Source organism: Urocitellus parryii, chromosome 11 (genome assembly GCF_045843805.1).
Source record: "Urocitellus parryii isolate mUroPar1 chromosome 11, mUroPar1.hap1, whole genome shotgun sequence".
NCBI classification, from domain to species: Eukaryota; Metazoa; Chordata; class Mammalia; order Rodentia; family Sciuridae; genus Urocitellus; species Urocitellus parryii.
In genome coordinates, this window is record NC_135541.1 from 56,560,404 (window position 1) to 56,586,640 (window position 26,237).

The 26,237-nt window shown below is 32.7% G+C and overlaps 1 protein-coding gene and 1 non-coding gene across 2 annotated transcripts in view; both read left to right on the plus strand.

The window, feature by feature from the left end:
• The window catches only part of Acadm (acyl-CoA dehydrogenase medium chain), a 35,776-nt gene that overhangs the window by 7,972 nt on the left and 1,567 nt on the right, over positions 1 to 26,237 (plus strand). Inside the window, exons 5-11 of the mRNA XM_026409908.2 lie at positions 1 to 35; positions 656 to 736; positions 6,327 to 6,457; positions 10,551 to 10,659; positions 15,866 to 16,006; positions 16,870 to 16,965; positions 25,059 to 25,307. The exon at positions 1 to 35 is cut by the window's left edge and continues 66 nt beyond it. Coding sequence (XP_026265693.2) covers positions 1 to 35; positions 656 to 736; positions 6,327 to 6,457; positions 10,551 to 10,659; positions 15,866 to 16,006; positions 16,870 to 16,965; positions 25,059 to 25,307 — 842 coding nt within the window. The remainder of the gene's footprint in view (positions 36 to 655; positions 737 to 6,326; positions 6,458 to 10,550; positions 10,660 to 15,865; positions 16,007 to 16,869; positions 16,966 to 25,058; positions 25,308 to 26,237) is intronic.
• Positions 11,257 to 11,336, plus strand: LOC113197800 (small nucleolar RNA SNORD74). The gene has a single exon (XR_003302752.2). It is a non-coding gene; the product is annotated as a small nucleolar RNA SNORD74 (small nucleolar RNA).

A 26,237-nucleotide genomic window follows, 5' to 3' on the forward strand; every position in this document is an offset into this window, starting at 1 on the left:
GGGTTCAGACTGCTATTGAAGCAAACTCTTTGGGGGTAAGTTACTTAAAAAATTAATTGCTAACTGAGCTGTTAATGAGACAGTTAACAGCTAAGTTAGATTAATATTAAAATAGTTTTGTTTTTTGTTTTTTCAAAAAGAAACACAAGTTTCAGCAGTGAAGCCCAGGGTATGATACTAAGGCTTCCTTGCTCTGGTCTTTTGCCTCTAGTACTTGAAGTCCTAGTTGTCCTTGTGGGGAAAGTGTATACTTTTGGCTACAGCTATAGTGGGAATTCTTAAGTAAGGGCAAGGCCTAGAGCCAGCCTTCAGGAACCAATCAGGTTGGCTTGCTGCCACTATTAGCAGTGCTGAAATTTAGTGAGCAGTTCTTAGGAGGCCAGATTATATATACTAAGTCATGCATTCTAAATTTAATCCTTTATTAGAGCATTTTACTAAAGTAATAAGTAATAACTTATATGAAAATACTGACAGTAGCAGATGTATTACTTCATGGCTTTAGCTTTTTAACTTGAAGGCAGAATGAAAACCAGTTCTATGAACTTACCTCTTGTGGAGGAAATAGTTCTTTTCTTGTTTTGAGTTGTAATATCTCTGAATTTACATATTTAATAAAAATGTCTTGCTTTTTAATGTCTGTTTTCTTCATTAGCAAATGCCTATTATTATTGCTGGAAATGATCAACAAAAAAAGAAGTATTTGGGGAGGATGACTGAGGAGCCAATGATGTGTGTGAGTATGTATAGCTACTACTTTATTTTATATTTCACATTTACAAAGAGTTTTGAATCTATATGTATATACTATTCTATATGACATTAAGATAAAAGTAGTCAACATATTTAGGTAGAGTGAAGTTCTAAGATGCCTATAAAGTGTCATAATAATCCCCTTTCTTATTTCTAGAGGAGAGATATCTACTAAATAATGTTTTCAGGAGAACAGTATCTATTTAATGGAGCACTATCTACTTAATTCTGCAGTTCAAGAACTAAGTGGTTCTTCTGAAGAACCACTTCTGAGGAAGTTCAGATTAAATGTATAACAGTAGATGTTTGAATTAGTGAGAAACTAATATAAACCTGTGACTGAAGAGATTAACTTATTTTTTTAATGGCCAGTTGACTTGGGGAGTATATTTGTCATTTTATTTGAAAGCAATTCAACAAATTTTTAAAATGAATTTAAAAACAAAAACAACAGCAACAACAACACACATACATATATACAAGGTTCTGTTTTGAAATTGTTCTTTATTGAAGGATTTTTACCTGTTGATTAGCCAAATATCCATCTAGGGTGTGTTTATAATAGTGAAATATAGTAGATTATTATGAATTTTAAACTAATTGAGAGAATTCATCTGAAAGAGTAGAAAGCAATATTTTAAAATAAATTATTTTATTCATTGCAGATACTTAAAAGTCAGGCAAACTACTTATAAAGACATTCATACATATTTACAAGGTAATTGGAAATTATAGAGTTTAGTGTAAATATTCTCAATATTGTCTAAAAACTGCATAAAATATCTAGATTCTTCTCTTGTAGCATATATATTGATAGACATGGGTTAATCAATTGAAGCATAGAAATGTTTAAGTGAACCTACCATAATACATTGATAAGAATATTTATACTAGTTATAAATAGGTATTTCTAAAATATTTGAGTCTTTAAATATAACCCAAATATTCAAACTTTTTTAAAATAATACCTTCAATATATGTAAAAATACATTTACTATTCCCTCTTTTGATAACTTCTAAATTAATGAAGATTTTCTGTTCATTTTTCTCATTCTAGGGCTAAATAGCAGTAGTTGTACTTAAAATATTAAGCTGAGGGTAAAAATAGAAAGTATCAATAAGTTTTGATAACTTAAATTGATTCAGTTCATTATTTAAATTTTAATACATTTTTAAAATTGTAAATAGTAGAGAAAACTTAGAAATGTATCAGGAAGAACAAAAATATCTGTAATTCTAAAGATATGAAGCTAATTGGGATTGCTATTTTATATTTCCTACTAGATTTTTAAATGTATAAATATTTTTCTGTATTTTAACATCATATTAGATATGCAATTTTATATCTTTATTTAATATCATGAGCACTTTCTTATGCTCTACTTATTTTTAAATGCTTTGGTATTTATTACTGCAATATGGTCTTTAATGTATACACTATAAATTACTATTCTACACTGTTTAATATTGAAACTTCTTAGATTTTTGCTCTTAAAAAATGCCATGGAATAATTGATACATAAAAATTAACACAGATCTTTATATTTAACTTCACAGAACAGATACATTTATTATTGTTTATTTATAACTTAGCTGATCTTATAGTCACATATGCCCTACCTGAGGAGATAAATAAGGGCAAAACCATAACTTTTAATGTCATTTACTGCAAAAACATTTTGTAAAGTCAGAATTATTAATTAATATTATATATATGATATTCTAAGAATTAAGAGCCATATTTTATTTTTTAAGCAGTATATACCTAAAATATATGTGTAGCACTAGATAATTTATCACTTCTTAACCTTTGCCTAAGATCAAGTGTAAACTGTTCAATAGCTTGTTATGGGGACATTCAGTAAAACTCATTTGTCTAAACATAGTCTTAGAATCCAGAAGTGTAAAACACCCCCTGGTAAATAAAACTCTAAACTAGAAAATTGCTGGAATGTGCCTAACAGATCTAAACTTGGATTCTAAAGACTGGGCTTCAGGTCTTAACTCGTCATATAACAGCAGGATAATCTTGTATATTCACTTAATCTTGAAGTCTTTACTAAACATTGAGTGTATAATGTTTTAAAGGGATATAGTAAAGAAAAACAAGATAACTTATGTTTCTATAGGAATATCTTCACTGAGTGTTGCAAAAATATATTAGCGAAATGCCTTTCATACCTAATGGCTAGGGGAACTGCTTCTCTTATAACTGCTTTTCATGATATATGCCAGACTTCACTTATGGAAATGCATACTTGAAACTTATAGGGCTGGGGATGTGGCTCAAGCGGTAGTGCGCTCACCTGGCATGCGTGCGGCCCAGGTTCGATCCTCAGCACCACATACAAACAAAGATGTTAAAAATAAATATTAAAAAAGTAAAATAAAAAAAAGAAACTTATAACTAATACTGTTTTCTCTCTTTTGGTAAGTAGGAAAACTTGAGCCAATTTTTTCTCTAGTAATTATTTGAACCTCAAAACATGCTGCTGTGTATTGTTTTTCTTTCTAGTTTTATTTCTTTTACCCTAATTTTTTTTGTTTTTAAATATATAAACTATCTAATTCCTTTAAAATGCTTTAATACCGCCCAGAAAATTTAAACAAAGAATAAATGCAATATTGCTTTGTGAATTATATAAATGTAAGGAGGTGGTATTATCATTAATAAAGAAAAGCATAATGTTATACTTATTCAAATATTTTGAGTTGTAAGCCAGATAGACTGAGAATAGAATGTAAAGAAGACAGGGCTTCTCCTTTTAAGGAGTTAGGAATCTGATAAACTTATATCTTTATGCAGTGTCTACTTACTAATTATGAACAAAAAAATGTACTGATTTGATTTCCTTGATCTTCTAGTTTGCAAATTCACATCTAATGTTGGAAATCAAACTAGTTAGAATAATGAAGATGAAAGATTTTAGGGACATCGTTTATTAAACAGTATTATCAATCCTATCTTCAAGAGATTGTGATGTAGAATAAGAAAAACAACATGAGCAACTACATTTTTGTGTATAATGCTGTATCATACCAAATAGTGAGGTAAAGGAGGAAATAAGTTACAATGAAAAAAAAAGGGGATTCTTCTTCTAAAAGAGGGTTAGAAAAAGTAAATTAATTACTAAACAATGGTCAAATAAGATTAAAAAACAACTCCAAAGAAGCAGCAGTGACAAGCTATTTTGTATCCAAAGACAGACCCATCCATATATTTTATAAGCTCTAAAAATTTTGCCTTATTAAGAAGAAACATGTCTAATAGTATATTTTTTAAAATTATTAAAGATGGTTAACACAAAATTTTGGTACTTCAGAGGATCATCTTTTCTGGTCAGTTCATTTGAATAAAACCTTATTTTGTTAATGATGCTGAACACTTTATTGAATCTTCAAATAGAGTAATCTAGTTCACTTAACCTCTGTGACAAGTGAGTTTGTTCTACTGCATTCCTGTCCAAAAGCCATTATGCTCATGTTTTCATACCTTGAGTGCCTGAAGTCAAGGCTTTTTGAAGTAACTTCCTTTGGGAGCATCTCTAACCAACATTACATGTACCAAGTGACAGTTTTTATCATTTCTTTTTATGAAATTTTACTATAATATCATTATAGGTATCCAATAAGTACTTAATAATGTCATTATAGTTTCCTTCCACTAGTAGAGCCCTTTTGATATTTGAGTGTGGTTTGTTTTTGGGTTTTTTTTTTTTTTAAGAGAGAGAGAGAGATTTTTTTATATTTATTTTTTAGTTTTCGGTGGATACAACATCTTTTTATTTTATTTTTATGTGGTGCTGAGGATTGAACCCAGTGCCGCGTGCATGCTAGGCGAGCGCGCTACCGCTTGAGCCACATCCCCAGCCCCAAGTATGGTTTTTATTCAAACAGCACCTGAAAGATGATTCTTGCTGTTATTATAATTCCTCTTTAAATCCATCCTTCAAACTTTTGTAATAGTAAACTTAAAAGCACATCCAAATGTGTTTGCAAATGTGTTTACAAAGGCATTCAGTGGTTCTATATTATCAATTGCACTAGAACATAAGGTATGTTTAAATTTGTGAATCCATTTCCAAATCTGACTTCCTCTAAAAAAAAATGTATATACTATTCACTTTTGCACACTAGGGTGTTATCTATTCTGTTGAAGCCTATCTATTTGATTCCTTAAGATTCCATGGCATAATAGTAAGCAGTCATTTAACTATTCTGTTGAATGCATAAAAATATTCTCTCCTCAGTGTGACATATCATTTGGCCTCCATGAGCTCTTCCCTGCCTGCTTCACCAGCCTCTTTTTATGCCTTTAAGTTTCTCCTTACATTTTAGTACTGAACTGTTGGTAGTTTCCTCTACACATTTGCTCCTTCATTCTTCTGGAGCCTTAGATCTATTTACCTCACTCTTGTTATTTAAAACTTACCTTTTCCAGCAAGTTTTACTTCTTTTCAACCTCCATACCTCCCATCATCTCCCAACCCTCCTGTAACAAGTTAAGTAATTATTGTATACTTTGATTTTAAATTAAGATTTCTTTCTTCTTTAGACTCTTAAGTAACTTAAGAGCAATAAACCTGTGTCTTTAGATGGTATATATCCACTGTACCTTTTGCTCAATAAACTCAAATTAACTTGAACTTGCTAACTCTTGCCTCCCTAGATTCCCTTTATCCATTACTGGCTGTCTATTGTCATTCCTCTGTTGAAGAGCCTTAAGAAGCCATCCTGTTTCTAATAGATACAATTTAAAATTTTTAGTTTGATATAATGGGTTCTTTGTCATCTGTTTTGTTCCTTTTATCCAGACTCATATCTTATCATTCCTTGCATGCACAGTATATAATATAATATATTCACATATTATAGAAGTCCAGTACTTCTAGCATTTCAAATACTAGATAACCCTATTTCTTTTCTTGGTGTCATATTCTGTACTGCTGCCTAGAAAACATCTATACCAAGATTACATGGTAACAATTCTTATTCCTCCCCGCAAAGAATTGCTTTTCCATTTGAGACTTAATTTAAGCATCATTTCTAGTAAGATAGTTTTTCAACTTCTTTGTGCATAATTTTTACATTTAGACATATAGTAACAATAAGGTTATTTATCTTTACTGTTACATTGTAAAACTTTCTAGGACAAGATTTCATTTCTGGTTTCCCATCTCCTACTTGATAGTCTAGTATACTCAAATGTTCCAGGAAATGAATATATATTGAATTGAATTAAATGAATTTGTTTGAAGATACCTAGCATTTTAATTTTTTATATTATTTATTAGTGTCCTACACCCAATTTTAATTTACGCATTAAATATTTTTACATTTGAGACATTTATTTGATTTTCTAAAAATGTTTTAATTTTTGATATTTTAAAAATAATTGAACTACTTGCTTTAAAAATAAAATATGGGGACTGTGGAGATATAGCTCAATCATGTGCAAGACCCTGGACTCAGTCCCCCAAATTGCAGAAACAAGACAAAACAAAATTCTGTTTCTATACATTTATAACTTAGTACTTAGCCTTTAATTTTTTCTTTTATTCCACATATTCAAGGCTTACTGTGTAACAGAACCAGGAGCAGGCTCTGATGTAGCTGGTATAAAGACCAGAGCAGAAAAAAAAGGAGATGAGTATATTATTAATGGTCAGAAGATGTGGATAACCAACGGAGGAAAAGCTAATTGGTATGCTTTTTGAAAAATTTCTGTATATTTCTTCTTAATGACTTTTTATTCAGAATCTTCCCTTTCTTCCTCTTTTTATTTATTTATTTTTAAAAAACTTTTAGTGGTATGAGGATTGAACCTAGTGGTGCTTTGCCACTTAGCTATATTCCCAGCCCTTTTTATTTTTTATTTTGAGAGAGACTTGGTAAGTTTCCCAGGCTGGCCTTGAACTTGTGAACTTGCCTTAGACTTGTGAGTAGCTGGGATTACAGGCATGCACCACCACACCCAATTTTTCTCTTATTTTTAAGCCACTATAATTAAAGTAAATCATGTTCATGAACTAGAAGGTCCATAAGAGATTATAAGCAGTTCCATAATTCAAGAACTATTTTGGGGCTGGGGTTGTGGCTTAGTGGTAGAGTGCTCGCCTAGCATGCACAAGACACCGGGTTTGATCCTCAGCACCACATAAATGTAAAATAAATATTGTATCCACATAAAGCTTAAGAATAAACATTTTTAAAAAAGAACTATTTTGAAGCCCCTGAACTGCTTGTTTCAGATTAAGAAGTTTAATTTCTAAAATAAAATACCTACTCTGGTTAAATTTGATTACAAAGGCTAGTCTTCCATCTGTTTGATTTATTACCTCCACTTACCCATCTCCTATACCAGCACTTTCTTGGAACCTCTAAAAGTATAAGGGAATAGGACAATTATTGGTATAGAACATTTCTCTGATCTCATAAATAGGGAGAGACTTAGAGAATTCAGAATTTGACTTTAATAATATTTAGAAGGAGTTTGGGGATGTAGCTTAGTGATAGACCATTTGCTTAATATGTACAAGGCCCTGGGTTCAATTCCCAGTACTAGCAAAAAAAATTTAATTAAAAAATTTTATATGTATATTTATACACATATATATGTATATACACAAACATACACATATACTTATATAGGTCTAAAAATAATGAAATTAAGGTAAACCAAAGATTAAAACATCCTTTGTTTAAATATAAAGTGTTAAAAAATACTTGGTTATTTGTTAAAAAAAAAAGAAAGTAAAGTCTAATAAATAACTATAAATTTAATGGGATTAAACAATATATCAACCTTTACAAAACAAATATATGGCTGGGGGTATACTCAGTGGTTAGAGCACTTGCCTAGCATGTGTACAGCCCTGAGTTCCTTCCCTAGCACCAAGGGTAGAGGGGGAGCTAAGCTGAAGTAATAGAGATATAGCCAAACAAGAGTTAAAAAAGAAAGTAATAGGTAACACATTTTAAGACATATATTCAGAAGCAGGTAAGTGTCTTGTATTAGGAGGAAGCTATAAGACATTTGTAAAAAGTAAAGCACGTAGGTTTAGTTATTTTTGAATAATCTTGAAATTTTTGAAATAATATATAGAAAGACTAGTAGGCTTGTAAGTTTACTTTAGAAAGCCAGTTTAGAATTAATGGATGAGCCAAATGTGGTGGTACATGCCTATAATCCCAGCCTCTCAGGAGTTTGAGACAGGAAGATCACAAGTTTGAAGCCAGCCTGGACAACTTAGTGATATCATGACAAAAAACAAAAAATAGAACGGAGTAGGGATGTAACTCAGTAGCAGAATGCCCCTAGGTTCAACTCCCAGTACTGCAAAACTCAAACAAAAAAGAATTAATGAGTGAAAATCAGAAAAATGTAGAATTTAGCTCAACATAAGAACAAGCTTTTCAACAATGCTGTCCTATATGTGTTTGGTATATATTTGCCCATCACTGCAAGTATATAAATAGGGAATTCTTTGAAAGAATTTAGTGGGCAGGGTGTGACAGTGTACACTTATAATCTCAATGATTCAGAAGACTGAGGCAGGAGGATTGCATGTTGGAAGCCAGCACAGCAACTTAGCAAGATCCTCAACAACTTAGTGAGACTCTGTTTCAAAAATAAAAAGGATTGAGGATATGGCTCAAGAGTAAAGCACCTCTTGATTCAATCCCCAGTACCAAAAAGAAAAAAAAAAGAAGAAGAATTTAGTGATCGTGATAATGTACTAACTGACTGCTATCTATCTGAAACTACTATCTGAAAATAATTCTGATTCAATGTATTTGTGTGATATATAGTACAAGTTTCTAGCAAGTAAAGAATCTGAAGCTCAGTGGTGGTAAAGCACCTGCTTAGCATACATAAGACCTTGAGTTCAATCCCCAGCACTTCTCAAAATAAATAAATAAAAATAATCATTCTTGGGAATGAAGTTATTGTTTATTTTAAATATATGTCAGTCCCTTTTAGTATCCTAAATATATACATTGTGATAAAGTGCTATAACATTATCATTAAGCATCCCAATATCAGCAAGTCATAAAAAAGTATCTATTAGTTGGTGTAGTAGTGAATGCCTGTAATCCCAGCAACTCAGGAGGCTGAGGCAGGAGGATTGCAAGTTGAGAGCCTCAGCAATTAAAATGTTAAAACAAAAAAAGGCCAGGGGATAGTTTAGTGGTAGACTGCATGGTTGGCATGTGGAAGACCTGGTCAATAAAGTCAGTATAAAAATTAATAAGGGGGGGACATATTTCCCATTGAAATAACAAGAAGTATTTCCTGTGCTTTGAACTAATAAACAATCTTGACTCTATGGTTTTATTTAATTATAGAAAAAAACTAAAAAAGCAATTTTCAATTTTTTTCTATAATTAAATAAAACCATAGAGTCAAGATAGTTTATTAGTTCAAAGCACAGGAAATAAATTTGTTATTTAAGGAGGAATATGTCCCCCCCCTTTTTTTTGATGCTGCCTGGGATTGAACCCAGGGTCTTCCACATGCCAACCATGCAGTCTACCACTAAACTATCCCCTGGCCTTTTTTTCCCATTTTCCCATTTTATTTATTGCTGAAGCTTCCACAAACTTGCAATCCTCCTGCCTCAGCCTCTAGAGTTGCTAGGATTATAGGTGTGCACCACCATACCTGATTCTTTTTAAAACATTTTTAGTAAAATTCTGTATATGCAACTTTTTGAATATTTTGCATTTCCCCCCTCATTCTTTATTTAAAAATCTTTCTGGGCAAAATCCTAGAGGTAGGAACCAGCAGTATTCATAATTCAACTATAACAAATACACTGACTTTGCTGCATAAAAGGGACAGTAGTGCCATGCACAGCTGCTATAATCCCAGCAGCTCAGGAGGCTGAGGCAGGAGAAGCACATGTTCAAAGCCAGTTTCAGCAATGGTAAGGCACTAAGCAACTCAGTAAGACCTTGTCTCTAAATAAAATACAAAATAGGGCTGGGGATGTGGCTCAGTGGTTGAGTGTCCCTGACTTCAATCCCAGGTACCAAAAAAAAAAAAAAAGAGTGGAGGGGGTGGCGGGGACGGTAGTTGTCAGAACATAGAACATAATGGTCAAGATTATTATTCCTTTTCATAGGCAACCCTCTTTGCCCTCCTTTTCTCTGAGAGCTTGTCCCTTAAAGAATAAAATTGATTTGCAGTCTGGGTGTGATGGCACATGCCTGTAATCTTAAGAGACTCAGGAGCCTGAGGTAGGAAGATTGCAAGTTCAAAGCTAGCCTCAGCAATTGAGTGAGGCCATAAGCAGTTTAGCAAGACCATGTCTCAAAATAAAAACGGCTGGGATGTATTTCAGTGATTAAATGCCCCTGGATTCAGTCCCCATTACCAAAATAAAAACACAAAACACACAGAAGGACTGGCAATGTAGTTCATTGGTTGAGTGCCTCTGGGTTTAATCTTTAATACTGAAAAAAAAAATTGATATGCAGGAGGGAAAAAATGCCAACTGCACCCTATATATACTTTTCTTTTTCATATTACATTATCTTATACAAGGAATTTTAACTTATACCACAAAAAAATTAAATACTGTATAAGTCAAGAAGTAGACCTGGGTTGAAATGCTAATTCTGCCACATAGTAGAAATGTAACTTGTGCAGGTTTTGTAACCCATCTGATTCTTCATTTTCTATGATAAGCTGTGAGTAATAATAATTGGGATTATTGGGAGGATTGAGATAACATTCACCATGTGTTATTAATTAATATCATTATCACTATTAATGTGTGTATTTATTTTAGGTATTTTTTATTGGCACGTTCTGATCCAGATCCGAAAGCTCCTGCTAATAAAGCTTTTACTGGATTTATTGTGGAAGCAGATACCCCAGGAGTACAGATTGGAAAAAAGGTAAAATGTATATTTATCAATGAATAAGATCTCAAATATTATTTTAACTATAATTATCAAAGTTACTATTTGTAACTTTGATGATAACATGAAATATTTTATATGTTGCTGAAGGCTTTAAATTGAGAAGAGTCATTTCACGTTATTTTGAAAGTCTGCCCATTCATAGTATCAAGCTATGAAGAATACTAATATTGTAAGGTGTAATGAAACAGAAATCACACTATCATTTATATTTCAAAGGACTTTCCCACTCTTTTTCCTTTTGGATTCTCCCCATAAGCTTTTGGTAAGATAAGTGACATTGTGCCCATTTCCTGTGTTAATGTGATATAAATGGACTACCCAAGATTATATAACATTAAGTCAACCATCTATGCCTGAAAGAATGTGGGATGGCAAAGCACCTAAAATATAAAAAGAAAAAAAAAATTACTTAAATAAGAAAAGGTGGTTCAACATATTTGAAAAAGGTTGTAATCTGAATGTGTGGAGATAATTTAGCACTTAAGAAAATTTAAAACTTGACAAATAAAAAAAAATATAGTAATTAAAGTAGTCCTAGTAGGAGCTCACAAAGCATGGTTTAAGAGTCTAATTCTGAGCCGATGAGGAAGCCTGTGTTGGCAGGGACATTTGAGAGAGCTGATGAATGCCAATGGCTCTGATGGTGGCAGGGAAGGAAACAAAAAACCTATAACCATACAATGTACCTAAGGCAAAGGAGGATTTGTGGATGTTTATTATGAATTACTGGAGGTTATATGAACATATTTTCTTCTTCCCAGATGGGAAAAAGTATAGATTATCTGATCAGATATTAGAGTAGATCTACATAGCTTTAACTGGAGAAACTAATTTGAATTGATTTTTAAAAAATTTCTAAACCAGTCTTATGTATGTGTAGAATCCTGTTTTATTAAACTACATCAGAATCTCTATGTTGTGGTGCATGCCTGTAATTCCAGCTATTCAGGAGGCTGAAGCAGGAGTTGGAGACAAGCCTGGGCGATTTATGGAGACCCTGTTTCAAAATAAAATGGAAAGGGGATGTAGCTCAGTGGTAGAGCACCCATGGGTCCAGTCCCTAGCACTGCAACAACAACAAAAAAATCTTTCCTGTTGTATCCAAATCTCCTTAAAATGGAAGTATGTAAACTTCTCTTTTAAGTTGTGAAATTTTAAAGGTGGAAGTTACCCTACATGTTATTTATTTCAGTCTCTTCACTGATTATTGAATTTGAGAACCAAGTTAATGATTTACTTAAGGTCACAAACCTAAGAGGCTGAATTGAGATCAGTAATAAAGTTTTCTAGGAACTTGTCCACTGCAGTTTCTGACACATTATTGTGCTATATTTTTTAAAAGAACACATTAAAGGTAGGCTACACCTAGTGATATTATTTATAAAACAAAATATAAGTACTAAGAATGTTGTGTTTCTTCAAATAACTTGAATTTTATTTGTGTAACATGTCATGTTTCCTGCTTAGGGATGGTTGCTAGCAAACTCAGGGCCAATTTTATGGCCCATCTATAGAAATAAAGTATGAAAGACTTACCAACTTACATTTCTTTTTTCCATAGTAAATCCACTCCTAATTTTATCTTGCTATTTCTAATCTCATTGTCTTTTTATCCAGTTTTCTCACTTAAAGCATCTCTAATTCAATAAATACTATTATTGAGTGCAAGTAGGCACCATTCTAGGTTTTAGGGATAGTGCATTTATTAAAACAGATAAAATCCCTTGTCTTTGGAGAACTCACTTTCTAGTGAAGGGGTACAGATAATTATATTGTATATATTTAAGCCTTCTCAAATCTTTTTGAAACAAATGGCCAGTTGCAAAATTTGATGTTTTCAAAATGTTGTGTGTTTTAGAAATTATATAGTTTGAGTTGAATCAAGGAAGCATTTTGGTTTTAAATGTGGGGCTTGGAGGTGATTCTGGGAAACAGGTTAAACAGTGTTTTGTAAATAATGTTTTTTCATTATACCTGAATGGTAGTCTAAGGTACTAGTGTTTATTGATTTATAAAGGCAAAGTAAAGGGATATTGGTTTTTCCTGAGTCAAACTATACATTGTCACTATTTGTTAAAACCTAGAAGAATATTATTAATATTTAAACAAGAAAATTAAAGGATAAGCTTATAGCTTTATGTTTCCATTGCCTGTTTCTCCTCTTGCTTATTAAAACAAGATTAATTATTTTTCCTTAAAGAGGAGAGTCATTGTCTGCAACTTCTCTTAAATAATTCAGTATGATGCTAATAGTTGCATACATACACAGTGAAAGAAAGAAAGTAATGTGTCAAAATGTCAACAATTGGTGAAATTAAATAAAAGGTATATTAGTACTCATATTACTTCTACAACTCTTCTATTAGTTTGAAAATTTTCAAAGCAAAGAGTTGAAGAAATATATAGTTTAGCAATTTCTTATAAATTTATAAGAAATTATAAACATACACCACATACCCAGTACTTCTAGGTATTTATGTGAGAGAAATGGAAACAAAATCCTATGCAGAAATATTTTGGCTAGTTTATTCCTGATTGCTAAAATTGGGAGGAAACAACATCAGAAAGGCTACATAGGACAAACTCAAAACCAGCATCATAATGAATAGGGAAAAACTGAAACCATTTCCTTAAAATCTGAAACAAGACAAGGATGTTAACTCTCACCACTCCTATTCAGTATAGTAACCAGAAATTCTAGCCAGAGCAATTAGGTAAGAGAAGGAAATAAAAGTGATAAAAATAGAAAAGGAAGAAGTCAAATGATCACTGTTGCAGATGATATCATTCTATACTTAGAAAGATCCAAAAAGATCTACCAGAAGACTACTAGAGGTAATAAACAAATTCAGGCGGGGGCGCAGTGGCACATGCCTGTAATCCCAGTGGCTCCAGAGGCTGAGGCATGAGGATCATGAGTTCAAAGCCAGCCTCAGAAATGGCGAGGTTCTAAACAACTCAGTGCAACCTAATCAAAATACAAAATAGGGCTGGGGATGTGACTCAGTGGTTGAATGCCCCTGAGTTCAATCCCTGGTACCAAAAAAAAAAAAAAAAAGAAAAGAAATAAAATTCAGCAAAGTAGCAGATTCCAGAATCAACATACAAAAATCAGCAGTTTTCCTATACACCAATATTGAATCTGTTAGAATGAAATCAGGAAAACAATCCCATTCACAATAATCTCAAAAAGAAAAATAAATAAAAAACTGCCTAGAAATAATTCTAACCAAGGACTTGAAAAACCTCTATGATGAAATCTATAGAACATTGCAGAAAGAAACTGAAGAAAACACAGGAAGATGGAAAAATCTCCCAAATTCACAGATAGGCAGAAATAATATTGTCAAAATGGCCAATGTTGTCAAAAGCAATATTCAGGTTTAATGCAGTCCCTCAATTCCCATCAAAATACCATTTTATCTCACTCCAGTCAGAATGACAGACATCACAAACAGGGGGGCTGAGGTTACAGCTCAGTGGTAGAGTGCTCGCCTAGCGCAGGTGAGGCACTGGATTCAATCCTCAGCACCACATAAAAAATAAATAAATAAAAATAAAGGTATTATTCACTTACAACTAAAAACAAATATATTTTAAAAATAATACAAACAGAATTTTGTTGAGAATTTTTGCATCAATGTTCATCAAGGATATTGGTCCAAAATTTTCTTTCCTTCATGTGTCTCTGCCTGGTTTTGGTATCAGGATGATACTAGCTTTGTAGAATGAGTTTGGAAGGGTTCCTTCATTTTCTATTTCATAGAATAATTTGAGAAGTTTTTGGTATTCTTCTTTGTAGGCCTTGTAGAACTCAGCTATGAAACCATCTGATCCTAGGCTTTTCTTGGTTGGTAGACTTTTGATGGCTTCTTCTATTTCCTTGCTTGAAATTGATCTGTTTAAGTTGTGTGTCCTCTTGACTCAGTTTGGGTTGATTATATGCCTCTAGAAATTTGTTTGTGTCTTTAAGGTGTTCTATTTTACAGGAGTATAAATTTTCAAAATAGTTTCTAATTGTCTTCTATATTTCAATAATGTCTGTCGTGATATTTCCTTTTTGTGATATTTCCTTTCCTTCTTTGTGTTAAGGTGGCTAAGGATTTGTCAAGTTTGTTTATTTTTTCAAAGAACCAGCTTTTTGTTTTGTCAATTTTTTGAATTGCTTCTTTTGTTTCAATTTCATTGATTTCTGCCCTGATTTTAATTATTTCCTGTCTTATACAATTTTTCATGTTGGTTTGCTCTTCTTTTTCTAGGGCTTTGAGATGTGATGTTAAGTCATTATTTTACTGTCTAATTTATAAACTAAACTATCACATATATGTACATATGATATATATCATACATATATGTATAGATAATATATATGATCATATGATAAAATTTAATTTATAAATATACATATAAATAGTATTTGAAAGATTTGGTACAATTAACAGTTTCAGGCATCCACTGGGAATCATGGAATATACTCCCTTCAGATAAGGGGAAACTACCTAAAATTTTTCTTTGTGTACATTTGACTTGAGTTAACCTAATTTTTCTTTTCCTATATGGGCCACTGTACAACTGAGCTACATCCCCACTGCTTTTATTTTTTAACTTTGAGACAAGTTGCTGAGTCTGGACTTGAACTTACAATATTCTTGCCTAGGCTAAACCTAATTTTAAGAAAGAGAGGAAAGCAAAATCCAGTTTTTAATCAGTAAATTACTTTGCTAGCTCTGTTAGTTAAGCTAAGATTAAAGACCCTAATCAAATTATGTTTACTAAATGCTTTTCCTGACACTCATGATAAAAAAGATACTTTTCAGACATATACAAAGATTAATCAATTTGTAGACCTTTAGACTAGTATTAATTTCAAAGTTTATGAAATATCATATTCGGCTTGGGATTTGGCAAACACAAGGGTTTTCATAAAGGTCCAAGTTGTGGGCCATAGGGTCTCTGTTGCAATTTATCAATTCTGCCATTGTAACAAGAAAGTAGCCATGGAAGATATATAAACAGACAGGTGTGTTTGTATTCCTTTAAAGCTTTATTTACAAAAAACAGGATTAAGGCCATAATGTGTTGCCCCTGCTTTAGATAATTGCAGAAAGGCGTCTAACAATGATTAAAGCTGAAACTGATGTGACTCAGAAATATTAAAATATGACAATTTTCCTATTAGGAGTTAAACATGGGCCAGCGATGTTCAGATACAAGAGGAATTGTCTTTGAAGATGTGAAAGTACCTAAAGAAAATGTTTTAATTGGTGAAGGAGCTGGTTTCAAAATTGCAATGGGAGCTTTTGATAGAACCAGACCAACAGTGAGTAATATGAGTTTATAAGATTCTTTATTACGTTAAGTAAGTTTTTATTTTAACATTATATGCTTGGTGGGGTTGTTTTTCCTTGTGGTTGTTTGTATCAGGGATTGAACCCAGGAGTGCTTAACCACTGAGCCACATCCCCAGCCCTTTTTTGTGTTTTATTTGGAGACAGGGTCTTGCTGAGTTGCTTAGGGACTTTTTAAGTTGCTGAGGCTGGCTTTAAACTTGTGATTCTCCTGCTTCAGCATCCCAAGCTTCAAGGATTATAGGCACACACTGCTGGGCCTAGTGTGTTTTTAAATGTCTTTATTTTAGTAAGGATGGAGGGGAAATGTTACTTTTATCTTTTGTAATTCTTCAGCTTTTTTTTTTTTTTGCTGCTCATAGAAATTATTTTAGCAAATGCAAAATTAATGTAGTTTCTGTAGATTTACAGAGAAGCAGTCCACACACTTGATCATTTTTGTTGATTATGTATTTCTTATTCCTTTACCTATTAAGAGTATTTCCCCTCTGAGGCTTTCCCTTTTCAAACAGAGAATGTCTGTCTTCTAGGTTATCCTGTGCTTTACAAATGACTACCATTACCTTTTTTAGGGAGGGTTGGTACTAGGGATCAAACCCAGGACCTCTTGCATGCTAAGTGCATATTCTACCACTAAGGTACATCCCCAGCCTCACCACTACCTTTAATTCATAAATAATTGCCTTGATTCTTCTCACCCCCCCATTCTCCAACTGCCTTAAGCTACAGGTCATTTTCTCTTGCATAATCCTTAACATAGATCTTAGGCAGGTAGCCATATATTGTGTTTTAAAGACAACATTAACTATTTCTTTACGAACTATTAAAATACTAGGTAGCAGCTGGTGCTGTTGGATTAGGACAAAGAGCTTTGGATGAAGCTACCAAGTATGCCCTGGAGAGGAAAACTTTTGGAAAGCTGCTTGTAGAGGTAATTTAACACTGTGCTTGTTTTGTAAAATATAAAGACACTTATTTTTATCTGAATACCTATTTCTTACTTTGGTAGCAAGAAGATAACCAGGGTATTATGATGATGGTTTTTAACAATAAATTTTCTTTAGACAATGCCAGTAACCATTGGTTGCTCTGGGGATTATTTTAAGAAGAAAAGGAACAGCTAACATTTATTGGGTACCTCTTATATACCTGGACACTAACTATACTATGTATTTAAATACATTTTCTAATTCTCCCAGTAACCCTTTTCTTCATGGTGCTTTAAATTTAATCTCTCTTAAAGATTTAGAAACTGAGCTTTAGGGATACTAAGTAGTTTTTCCAAGTCTATACAATTTAAAAACCACAAATCCAGGATTCTATTTTATGCTTTTAGTCCGCGTTACTTTCTATATGTTCTTCTGTATCAGATTTTTAGTCAGGTCTTCTTCCACTGTTGTAAATACTTTCCGCACATGAACATTTAATCCTCTCAACAACCTCCATTGCTCCCATTTGACCCATGAGAGAATTAAATCTCAAAAATATTTTACAATTCACCCCAGACCACAAAACTAACATGAAGCAGAACCAGTTTTTGCACCTGGCCTCTCTGAGTCTAGCATATTACACTGTACCTTTATAAAATTTGTCAATCCTACCTCTTAAATATGTCTTTATTTATTTATTTATTAGTTGTAGTTGGACACAATACCTTTATTTATTTTTATGTGGTGCTGAGGATCAAACTCATGGCCTTGCATGTATGAGGCGAGTACTGTACCACTGAGCCATAACCCCAGCCCCTTAAATATGTCTTGATTCCTTCCTGCATCCCCACATCACCACTGTTGTATCTTAATTATGCTGGTATCACTTCCCTTGTAACTGGCTTCTCAAATCCATCTTTCTCATTGTATTTTCTAAAATAGGCATCCAAAGTCATTGCTACTTGCTTTAAAATAATAAATATTCTCATTAACCAATTGAAAATACAAAATCAAGTCTTCTATGAATTACCACAGAAATTCTTAACTCTTCAAACATTGATTTCCCCATTAACTATATTCTGTCATGTATAATCTACCATGTACAGTGAACCTATTTGTATCACCATATGTTAGTGATTCTCAAATAATCTTTGGTGAAGAATGAGTTTAATTTCCAATCAATGGTAGACCATTTTTTAATAAAATATAATAGTGGGTCAACCTAAATTGAGTAACAAAGCTGACTCTGAAACAAAGAGTTTATTTGAAGATAGTAATGGATTATAATATGAATATTCATGCTAGGGCAGATCATAGACACATCTGAGGGAGTTGAGACAATAGGAAACTCTTAAAGATAAAGGAAGTCCATATAAGTTATTCTATAGCAAAGACCATTGGGGACTTGTTGCAGAAGTTGACATTAGCTCATTGGTATAGACAGCCATTGTAGGCAAGTGTTCATGTGCAAGCAAATTATCTGAAATTCTGCAGTTTTGTGGAATACCTTGTGAACTTCCTGTCATAAACATACATATGTGAGGGACTTTCCTTTATGGCCTCAGTTCTGTTTCATTAAGACCTAAGTGGCTTTATTTTGTTACTGGCAACTTTCACAAATGTCACAAAATGTTTAATTGCTATAAAAGTTTCTAAATGCTTGCTGTCACCCACCTTCTGTATCATGAACTAGTAATAGGTTGCAGACTACCACTAAGGACAGACCAAATTTGGATTAGTATCTCTCTATTCTGCATTCTAAATGGTTTTCTCAGGTATAGTTTCTAATTTTCTAATCCTATTACATTTTTAATGACAAAATTTAATCTCCATAACATATATTTATATTAGGTTCTTTTCCATTTCTTCCCTTCTATTACGGTATTCTGTTTTTTTTTAACATAGTATCTCTTTTTCCTTTTATCTCCATAATTATGCAAAAATTCTTCATTCATAGTTTACTTCAGATTTTATTCTGTTATCTCTGGATTTCTTAATGCCAGTCTTTTAGTATATTGCATCAGGCAGCTTCATGATGGCCAGTTATCTCCTGTTTTAATTTTTGCTTCTAAGCTTATTGCAGGAGGTATTATTTTTCTTAGTACATTGTTGAAGCAGCCTAGAGCCTGACTTTGGTACCTTTTTTTCTATTTTTGTCAAGTACCACAAAGATTTATCATTCCATAAGCTGTTCTTTTACATTAATTTTTCTACTTGGAACTTCTGTACATTATAAGTACATTATATTAAATGTTAATTTAGCTTATTCATAAATAAGTAATATCTATATATACTATAAAATTAAGATCTGTCATCTTTCAGGTTCTTCTTTTTTTTAGAGAGAGAAAGAGAAAATTTTTTATTATTTATTTTTTTAGTTTTCGGTGGACACAACATCTTTATTTTATTTGTATGTGGTGCTGAGGATCGAACCCAGCACTGCATGCCAGGCAAGTGCACTACCGATTGAGCCACATCCCCATCCCCTTTCAGGTTCTTCTTACCAGATTATCTGAAGATAACTCTTTTTTGACTCTTCTTCAACTTAATATGGAATCTTCTCCTTTTGTGTTCCCTTTCTTATAGGTTCTGAAGATTCTTATTCAGTATAGGAAAAGTCATATGAAGAATTCCTAGTTTTTGCTTACTATTTAATTTAAAATACAGTCTTAGATATTTATCATTTATTTCTACTGAAGATTTGCTTCCCTCTTAAGTACTCTATGAAATGCATTTTAATTAATAAGTATAGTGATGTGGTATCATAATTCCCTGTCACCCTTTTACCAGGTACCCCCAATCTATGTGCTCTTTGCAGCTCCAATCTGCTAGTTTGTGTTCTCTGTATATAGTTAGTATTATGATTAAAAAGAGTCACTTCATACTTGAGATCCATGCTTAAATAATTGTTTAGGCGTTTCATGTCAGATATTAGGAAATATGTGATAATATATAACCATATACTCCTCTGGTAACACATAGAAACTTGGAGCCAAGCAAAGTAAAAAACTTAAATCTTTTATGTTGAGTGCATATTATAAACATGGCAGGAGGGAGGTTAAATGGTAAAAATTTAGTATGTTTTGTTAATTTTTAATAAAACTTAGGTTTTACCACCAATATTGTTTTTCTGTCCATATTATTCAGATTCATTTATGACCCTCTGTGCAGTCTACTTTATTCTTCTGCTTATTTACATTGAAATATTAAATTAACACTATAGGACCTGTTCATTACTTTCTAAAAGGAAATGATATTTTATTGTACTTGCTGTTTCTTTTTCTAACTCAAACATAACCAGTCTTGGTATAGCTCTTAGTTATTCCTCATTCTATTTCTATCATTTCTCAGACTCTTTCTTTTTCTTTCTAAGGAACTGGTGTATATGTAGCTTGTGTCCATTAACTCCAAAAAGAAAGATTGGGATTATTCCACTTTCGTTTTTGTTTTTGGTACTGCGGATGGAACCCCAGGGGCACTTTACCACTGAGCAACATGCCTTGCCTTTTTAATTTTTTTTTTTTTTTTGAGACAGTTTCTCCCTAAGGGGCTTGCTTTGAATTTGCAATCCTCCTGCCGCCGTCTCCTGAGAAACTAGGACTATAGGCATGTGCTATTATACCCAGCTGACTTTTATTTTTATTTTATTTTATTTTAGGGGACTATATAGAATGGTACTCTAATAAGAACTTTCTCATTCACTAGTATGTTTATTGTTATTGCTTCTCTCTTTATGTGAATGCTGTGTCCACTTCTTATCTTTGTTTTGCTTAACCTGATGTGGCTGCCTGATAGTTGCTAAAAGTAAGAAGATGGTATTTTTTTTCTTACCAATGATTAAAACCAGAAACATCAGTTATATATTAGGAAGATAAAATCCCTTAATGGCAATAATTGCATATTCTTTTATCTAGTCAAAACTCTTTGAACTGGGTTTGGTGGTGTATACCTGTAATCCCAGCAACTCAAAGGACTGAGGCAGAAGGATCTCAAGTTCAAGGCCAACCTCAGCAATTTAGTGAGGCCCTGAGCATCTTAGTTGAGAACCTGTCTCAAAGTTAAAAAAAAAAAAATTTTTTTTGAAAAGATTAGGGATGTTGCTCAGTGATAGAGTGTCCCTGAGTTTAATCCCAGTAACCACCAAAAAAGAAAACAAACAAAAACACTTTGGGTGAAGTTGGTGTAGTCTAGTCTGGGATATTATGAAAGAATCTATTAAGAATAAACTCCCATTATATTGATTATTATTGTTAATTAGCAATAACTTTTCTCCTACAGTAACCATTTCTTGATAGGAAAGTGGATGAGGGTGAAAATGCTATGAAACTCAAAACTCAAATATGATTTACTTATCAAGAAAAAATATTTACATTTCTTTTTCCTTCCTTTATTTTTTCTGTTTTGCATTCTCCTCTATGAATGGTGGTCAGTGGCAGCCCAGTCAGGAAAAATGGAAAATAATTCATTCTGCCATTCAGAGTAATGAAACTTGGGGCTGCCAGTATTATTTTTCTCTTTGGAAAACAGTATGACTTAATAAAAAAGAGACTGGACTGAAGGTCAGGACTAAATTTGAATCCTCCTTCAACAAAGGAGGATTTTGAGACCTTGAGCAATTTAATTAGCTTCTTTCCACTTTGATTTTGTCATCTATTAAGTGGGAACTATGAAAACTCTTTCCCTGTGTGATCTTGTATGATTCTATGGCTTTAAAGACAAAATATGTGTCAGTTACTATAAATTATATCTCTAGCCTTGATCTCTTCTCTGAGCTTCATGCTTGGATTTTCAGATGCCTCCTTAACTTCCCTACTTAATGTCCTATAGGAATTTCAAAACTAAATTCACTTTTTGTTCCTTTCCTCTTCCTTAATTATTTTATGGTCAAAATTCTTCCAGTATCTTCTCATCACATGAAGATTAAATTCTAAAGTCTTTCCACTGATCTTCTGTCAACCATTTTGTCTTTTTATTTTTACTTTTCCCCAAAATATGCTTAAGTTTTTTCATTTCATTCACTTCCCGATTATTTCACTAACAGATCTACTCTATTCATTCTATGTACAATAATACCTCCAACACTCTATATATTAATCCTGCCCATTTTTCTTCATACTCTTATTACTATCTAACATTATATCATATATATGTTTCTTTATTATCGCCCCTTATACTCTCACTGGAATGTAAGTGAGAAAGGATTTTCTGTTTTTAGAAACCTTTATGCTCTTATCATTTAGGATATATTTTTTTACTGTTAACTTCTATTTAGTTTAATAAATAGTAATTGAACACTTACTATATTAGAATTATAATAATTAGATGCTATTTCTGTTTCAGGCACTATTCTAAGTGCTTTTCATATATCAATTCATTTAATCCTCAGAATACTGGAGAGTAGGTACTGTTATTTTCATTTATCACATGTAAAAACATTAGGCCTACCCAACAAATGATGGATCCAAGACTTGAACCCAAGTAGTCACTTATTAAAAGAGCCTATCCTCCTTGCATGCTACATGTGGTATTCCAAGGGATAGAAAAGAAATTTAACAGTTTATTCCTTCAGGAACCTTTAATGCTACTTTAGAGGTAAGATACTATCATAAAACAAATATTCTAAAGTCTTAGAAATAAAATAGGGCAGTATAAAATTTAAGTCCTAATCTAAGAACTACAAGGCAAAGTAACAAACCAAAAGTAGAGACGTTGTTATGGGCTGAACATAACCACAGGAGGTCTGAACTGGGTTTACCAACTGAATGAGACTCTCTGGGAGTGAGTACCACCCCAGATATTTTAAATCAAAATCTCCTGAGGCATATGGGCAACTTAAAGAAATTTTCTATTATGTATTAGCTTGCCAAAGCTGTGATAAAATAAACATTTGCCCATGTTGTCAATAGAAATATAAATTGGTGCAACTTTTATGAACCACATTTGGCAATATATCAAAAGAACTTAGACTTGGGCCCACATAATCTATATTCCTTAATATTTTTAACTTTCATTTCAGCACTGTGTAGATAAAAACAGAATGTTTATTGTCCATAGAATGGATGGAATACTTTGTAGCTATAAAAAATAAGGAAGTTCTTTATGCATTGATATAGAAAGCTTTCTGAGACAAGAAAAGCAGAATGAAAATCCATCGATGTAGTAGTGTAGAAGATGTGTAAAAATGTGGAAGACTATAGATATGTTTGCTTCCATATGTGAGAATATCTATGAGAATTAAAAAAAAAAAAAAAAAAAAACCTGAACACTGATTAACTCTTAGGAGGGGAATTAAGTGGGGTAGGTAGTGGGCAGGTATGGTAGAATAAGAAAGGAAACATTTTTACTATATATCTGTGTTAGCTTTGTGTGGCTATGACAAAATACCTATGATAATCAACTTAATCAGAAGACAGATTTATTTTGATTCATGGTTTCAGAGGTTTCAGTTCATGGTTACTAGGCACTGTCACTTTAGACCTGTGGCAAGGCAGAACATAATGGCTGGCAATATGTAGCAGAGCTGTTTCTCATCTCTTGGTGTCCAAGAAGCAGAGAGGGGTGGGGGTAGGGGCCTGGGGTCCCAATATACCCTTAAAGGGCATGCCCCAGTGACCAATCCTCCACCGAGGCCCCTACCTCCTAAAATTTCTACCACTTCCCAATGCAACATCAGCTCTGGACCAAGCCTTCAGGATGAGAGCTTTAGGGGGACGTTTAAGATCTAAACAACAACCACATCCACTTACAGTTTTTGACTTTGAATTGATAGCTATTTTACTTATTCAAAAATAACAAAATGATTTTTAAAAAGCTGAAAGAATTATTGGATTAGAGGAAAGGAAACAATTCAGGCAAGTTTAAATAAGGGAGGATATTATCCTGCTTATTGCACACAGGAGTTATTCATACTGGTTAATTATGCCTCCTAGAAGACCTAATTACCAAGTCAATCTCAAGCAACTTGTCACATTCCAAAACAGTGCAGCCAGGTTTCAGTTACTAAATATAGTGAATATATGAAATTAAACAGTTCTGGTTTTTTTATGATGGTTGGTTTATATTAGTTTGTAGTCAGATTAGAACATATGTGGTTTTCATAACATCTAAGTTTTCAAAGTCCAGTTTGATGTGCTTACTAAAGGAACAGGTTTCTAGTCCTTTTATTGTTTCTGAATGCCTATAGAGCTTCTTTTAATGTATATTATTTAAAAGCACATGTTATTTTATTGTAAAATATTTTGTATTATAACAATATAAGTTAAATTAAGTAATAAAATTCCATGATTCTATCATCTAGAGATAATTTCAAAGAATATTTCACTCTTTATTCTTTTTTCTATGAGTATATTTTTTCAAATTATACTATATATTTGAAAATTTCACATAATATATGGTAAACATATTCTATCTTGTAACACATCTTGACTATATAAATCATAGAGCACTTACCTATTATTGACAATATTTGTTTTATGTCTATATGGTTATGAATATCTAGGGTTTATGAAGCATGTTATCAGTATCTTACACATTACCATGCTATTTTTCTCTATCTGTAGCAATTTTACTAATAAAAATATCCCAAACGACACTAGAAGAATATATATATATATATATATATATATATATATATATATATATATATATATAAATTTGTGGTATTTGTGCTCAAAGTACATACATAAGCTTATACCAGTTATGGGAAAGCATTAGATATACCCAAATTGAGAGACAGTCTACAAAAAATGATCAATCAGTATTCTTCCAAAGGGCAAAGTCATGAAAGACAAAGGCTGAGCAAACAGCCTGAGAGAACTTATGAAGAAATAACTAAATTCAGTGTGTGATCATGGAAAAGAAAGGATAGTGGAAAACCTGGCCAAATTTGAGTAAAGTCTGTAGTTTAGTTGATAATATACCAATTATGAATATCCTGTCCTTGCTCATTGTACTGTAGTTGTATAATACATTAACATTAAGGGAAAGTAGGAATAGCTTTTATGCAAGTCTAAAATTAATTTTTAAAGAAGTTCTAGGAGAAAAATTTTAAATTTTGTCAAGAGTTGTCTTTAAATTGCTTTCTTTTTAATTCTAGCACCAAGGAGTAGCATTTTTGCTGGCAGAAATGGCAATGAAAGTTGAACTAGCTAGATTAAGTTACCAGAGAGCAGCTTGGGAGGTTGATTCTGGTCGCCGAAATACCTATTATGCCTCTATTGCAAAGGCATTTGCTGGAGATATTGCAAATCAATTAGCCACCGATGCTGTGCAGATTTTTGGAGGCTATGGATTTAATACAGAATATCCTGTAGAAAAACTAATGAGGGATGCCAAGATCTATCAGGTAAGATTAAAAATGATTTTTTGTTGCTTATTGGGGGATAGAATATTCATAAATAATAGATTTTTTATTATTTAGAGATTTTATGCCACTAGTCATATAAAACTCACTATTATGGATGGCTGAACTACTTTTTAGAACCAACCTGAACTAAAAAGAATGTTATTTTTGATTAAGTATAGGACTAGAGAGGGACTAGACTAACAAAGTAAATGGTGCAGACATCTATGTCTGGATCAGTGTTCTTTGAGTATTAACATCTTAACTAATTGTAGCCCACATTTTGCTCTCCCCAAAAGTATGCATGCCATTTAAAATTATGTTGAGTCTTGCCTGATTATTCAGATTCATTAAAACCATAGTTGTAGTCAGATGCCACCATGAGGCGACAGTGATATTTGATTTCTAAATTAAATTTGTGGTTAGAAAAACTTAGGTATAATTTAGCAAATAAGGCAAAAATGGGCATCTTCTTCATTCATGGCTTAATTATAAGACATGCTCCTTAATATTCCTTCCCTTGCTGCCTCACCCCCACCAAATTGTTTGACAAATCCAGTCGTTTGAAATCTTGAGTGGAATTAGAATGCTAGAGATGAAGCTGGGGGAAGTGGCACACTCCTGTAATCCCAGCAGCTCGGGAGGCTGAGGCAGGAGGATCCAGAGTTCAAAGCCAGCCTCAGCAAAAAGCTAGGCACTAAGCAATGCAGTGAGACCCTGTTTCTAAATAAAAAATACAAACTAGGGCTGAGGATGTGGCTCAGTGGTTCAGTGTCCCTAAGTTCATCCCCTAGTACCTCTCCAATCACCCCCCAAAAAAGAATTCTAGAGATAATATGTTAGACATACTGCAGCCTCCCATTTAAACATGAAAAAACTGAGGACCAGAATTTGTTCATATCCAAAATCAGAAGTTTATCTGGTAATAGTCTC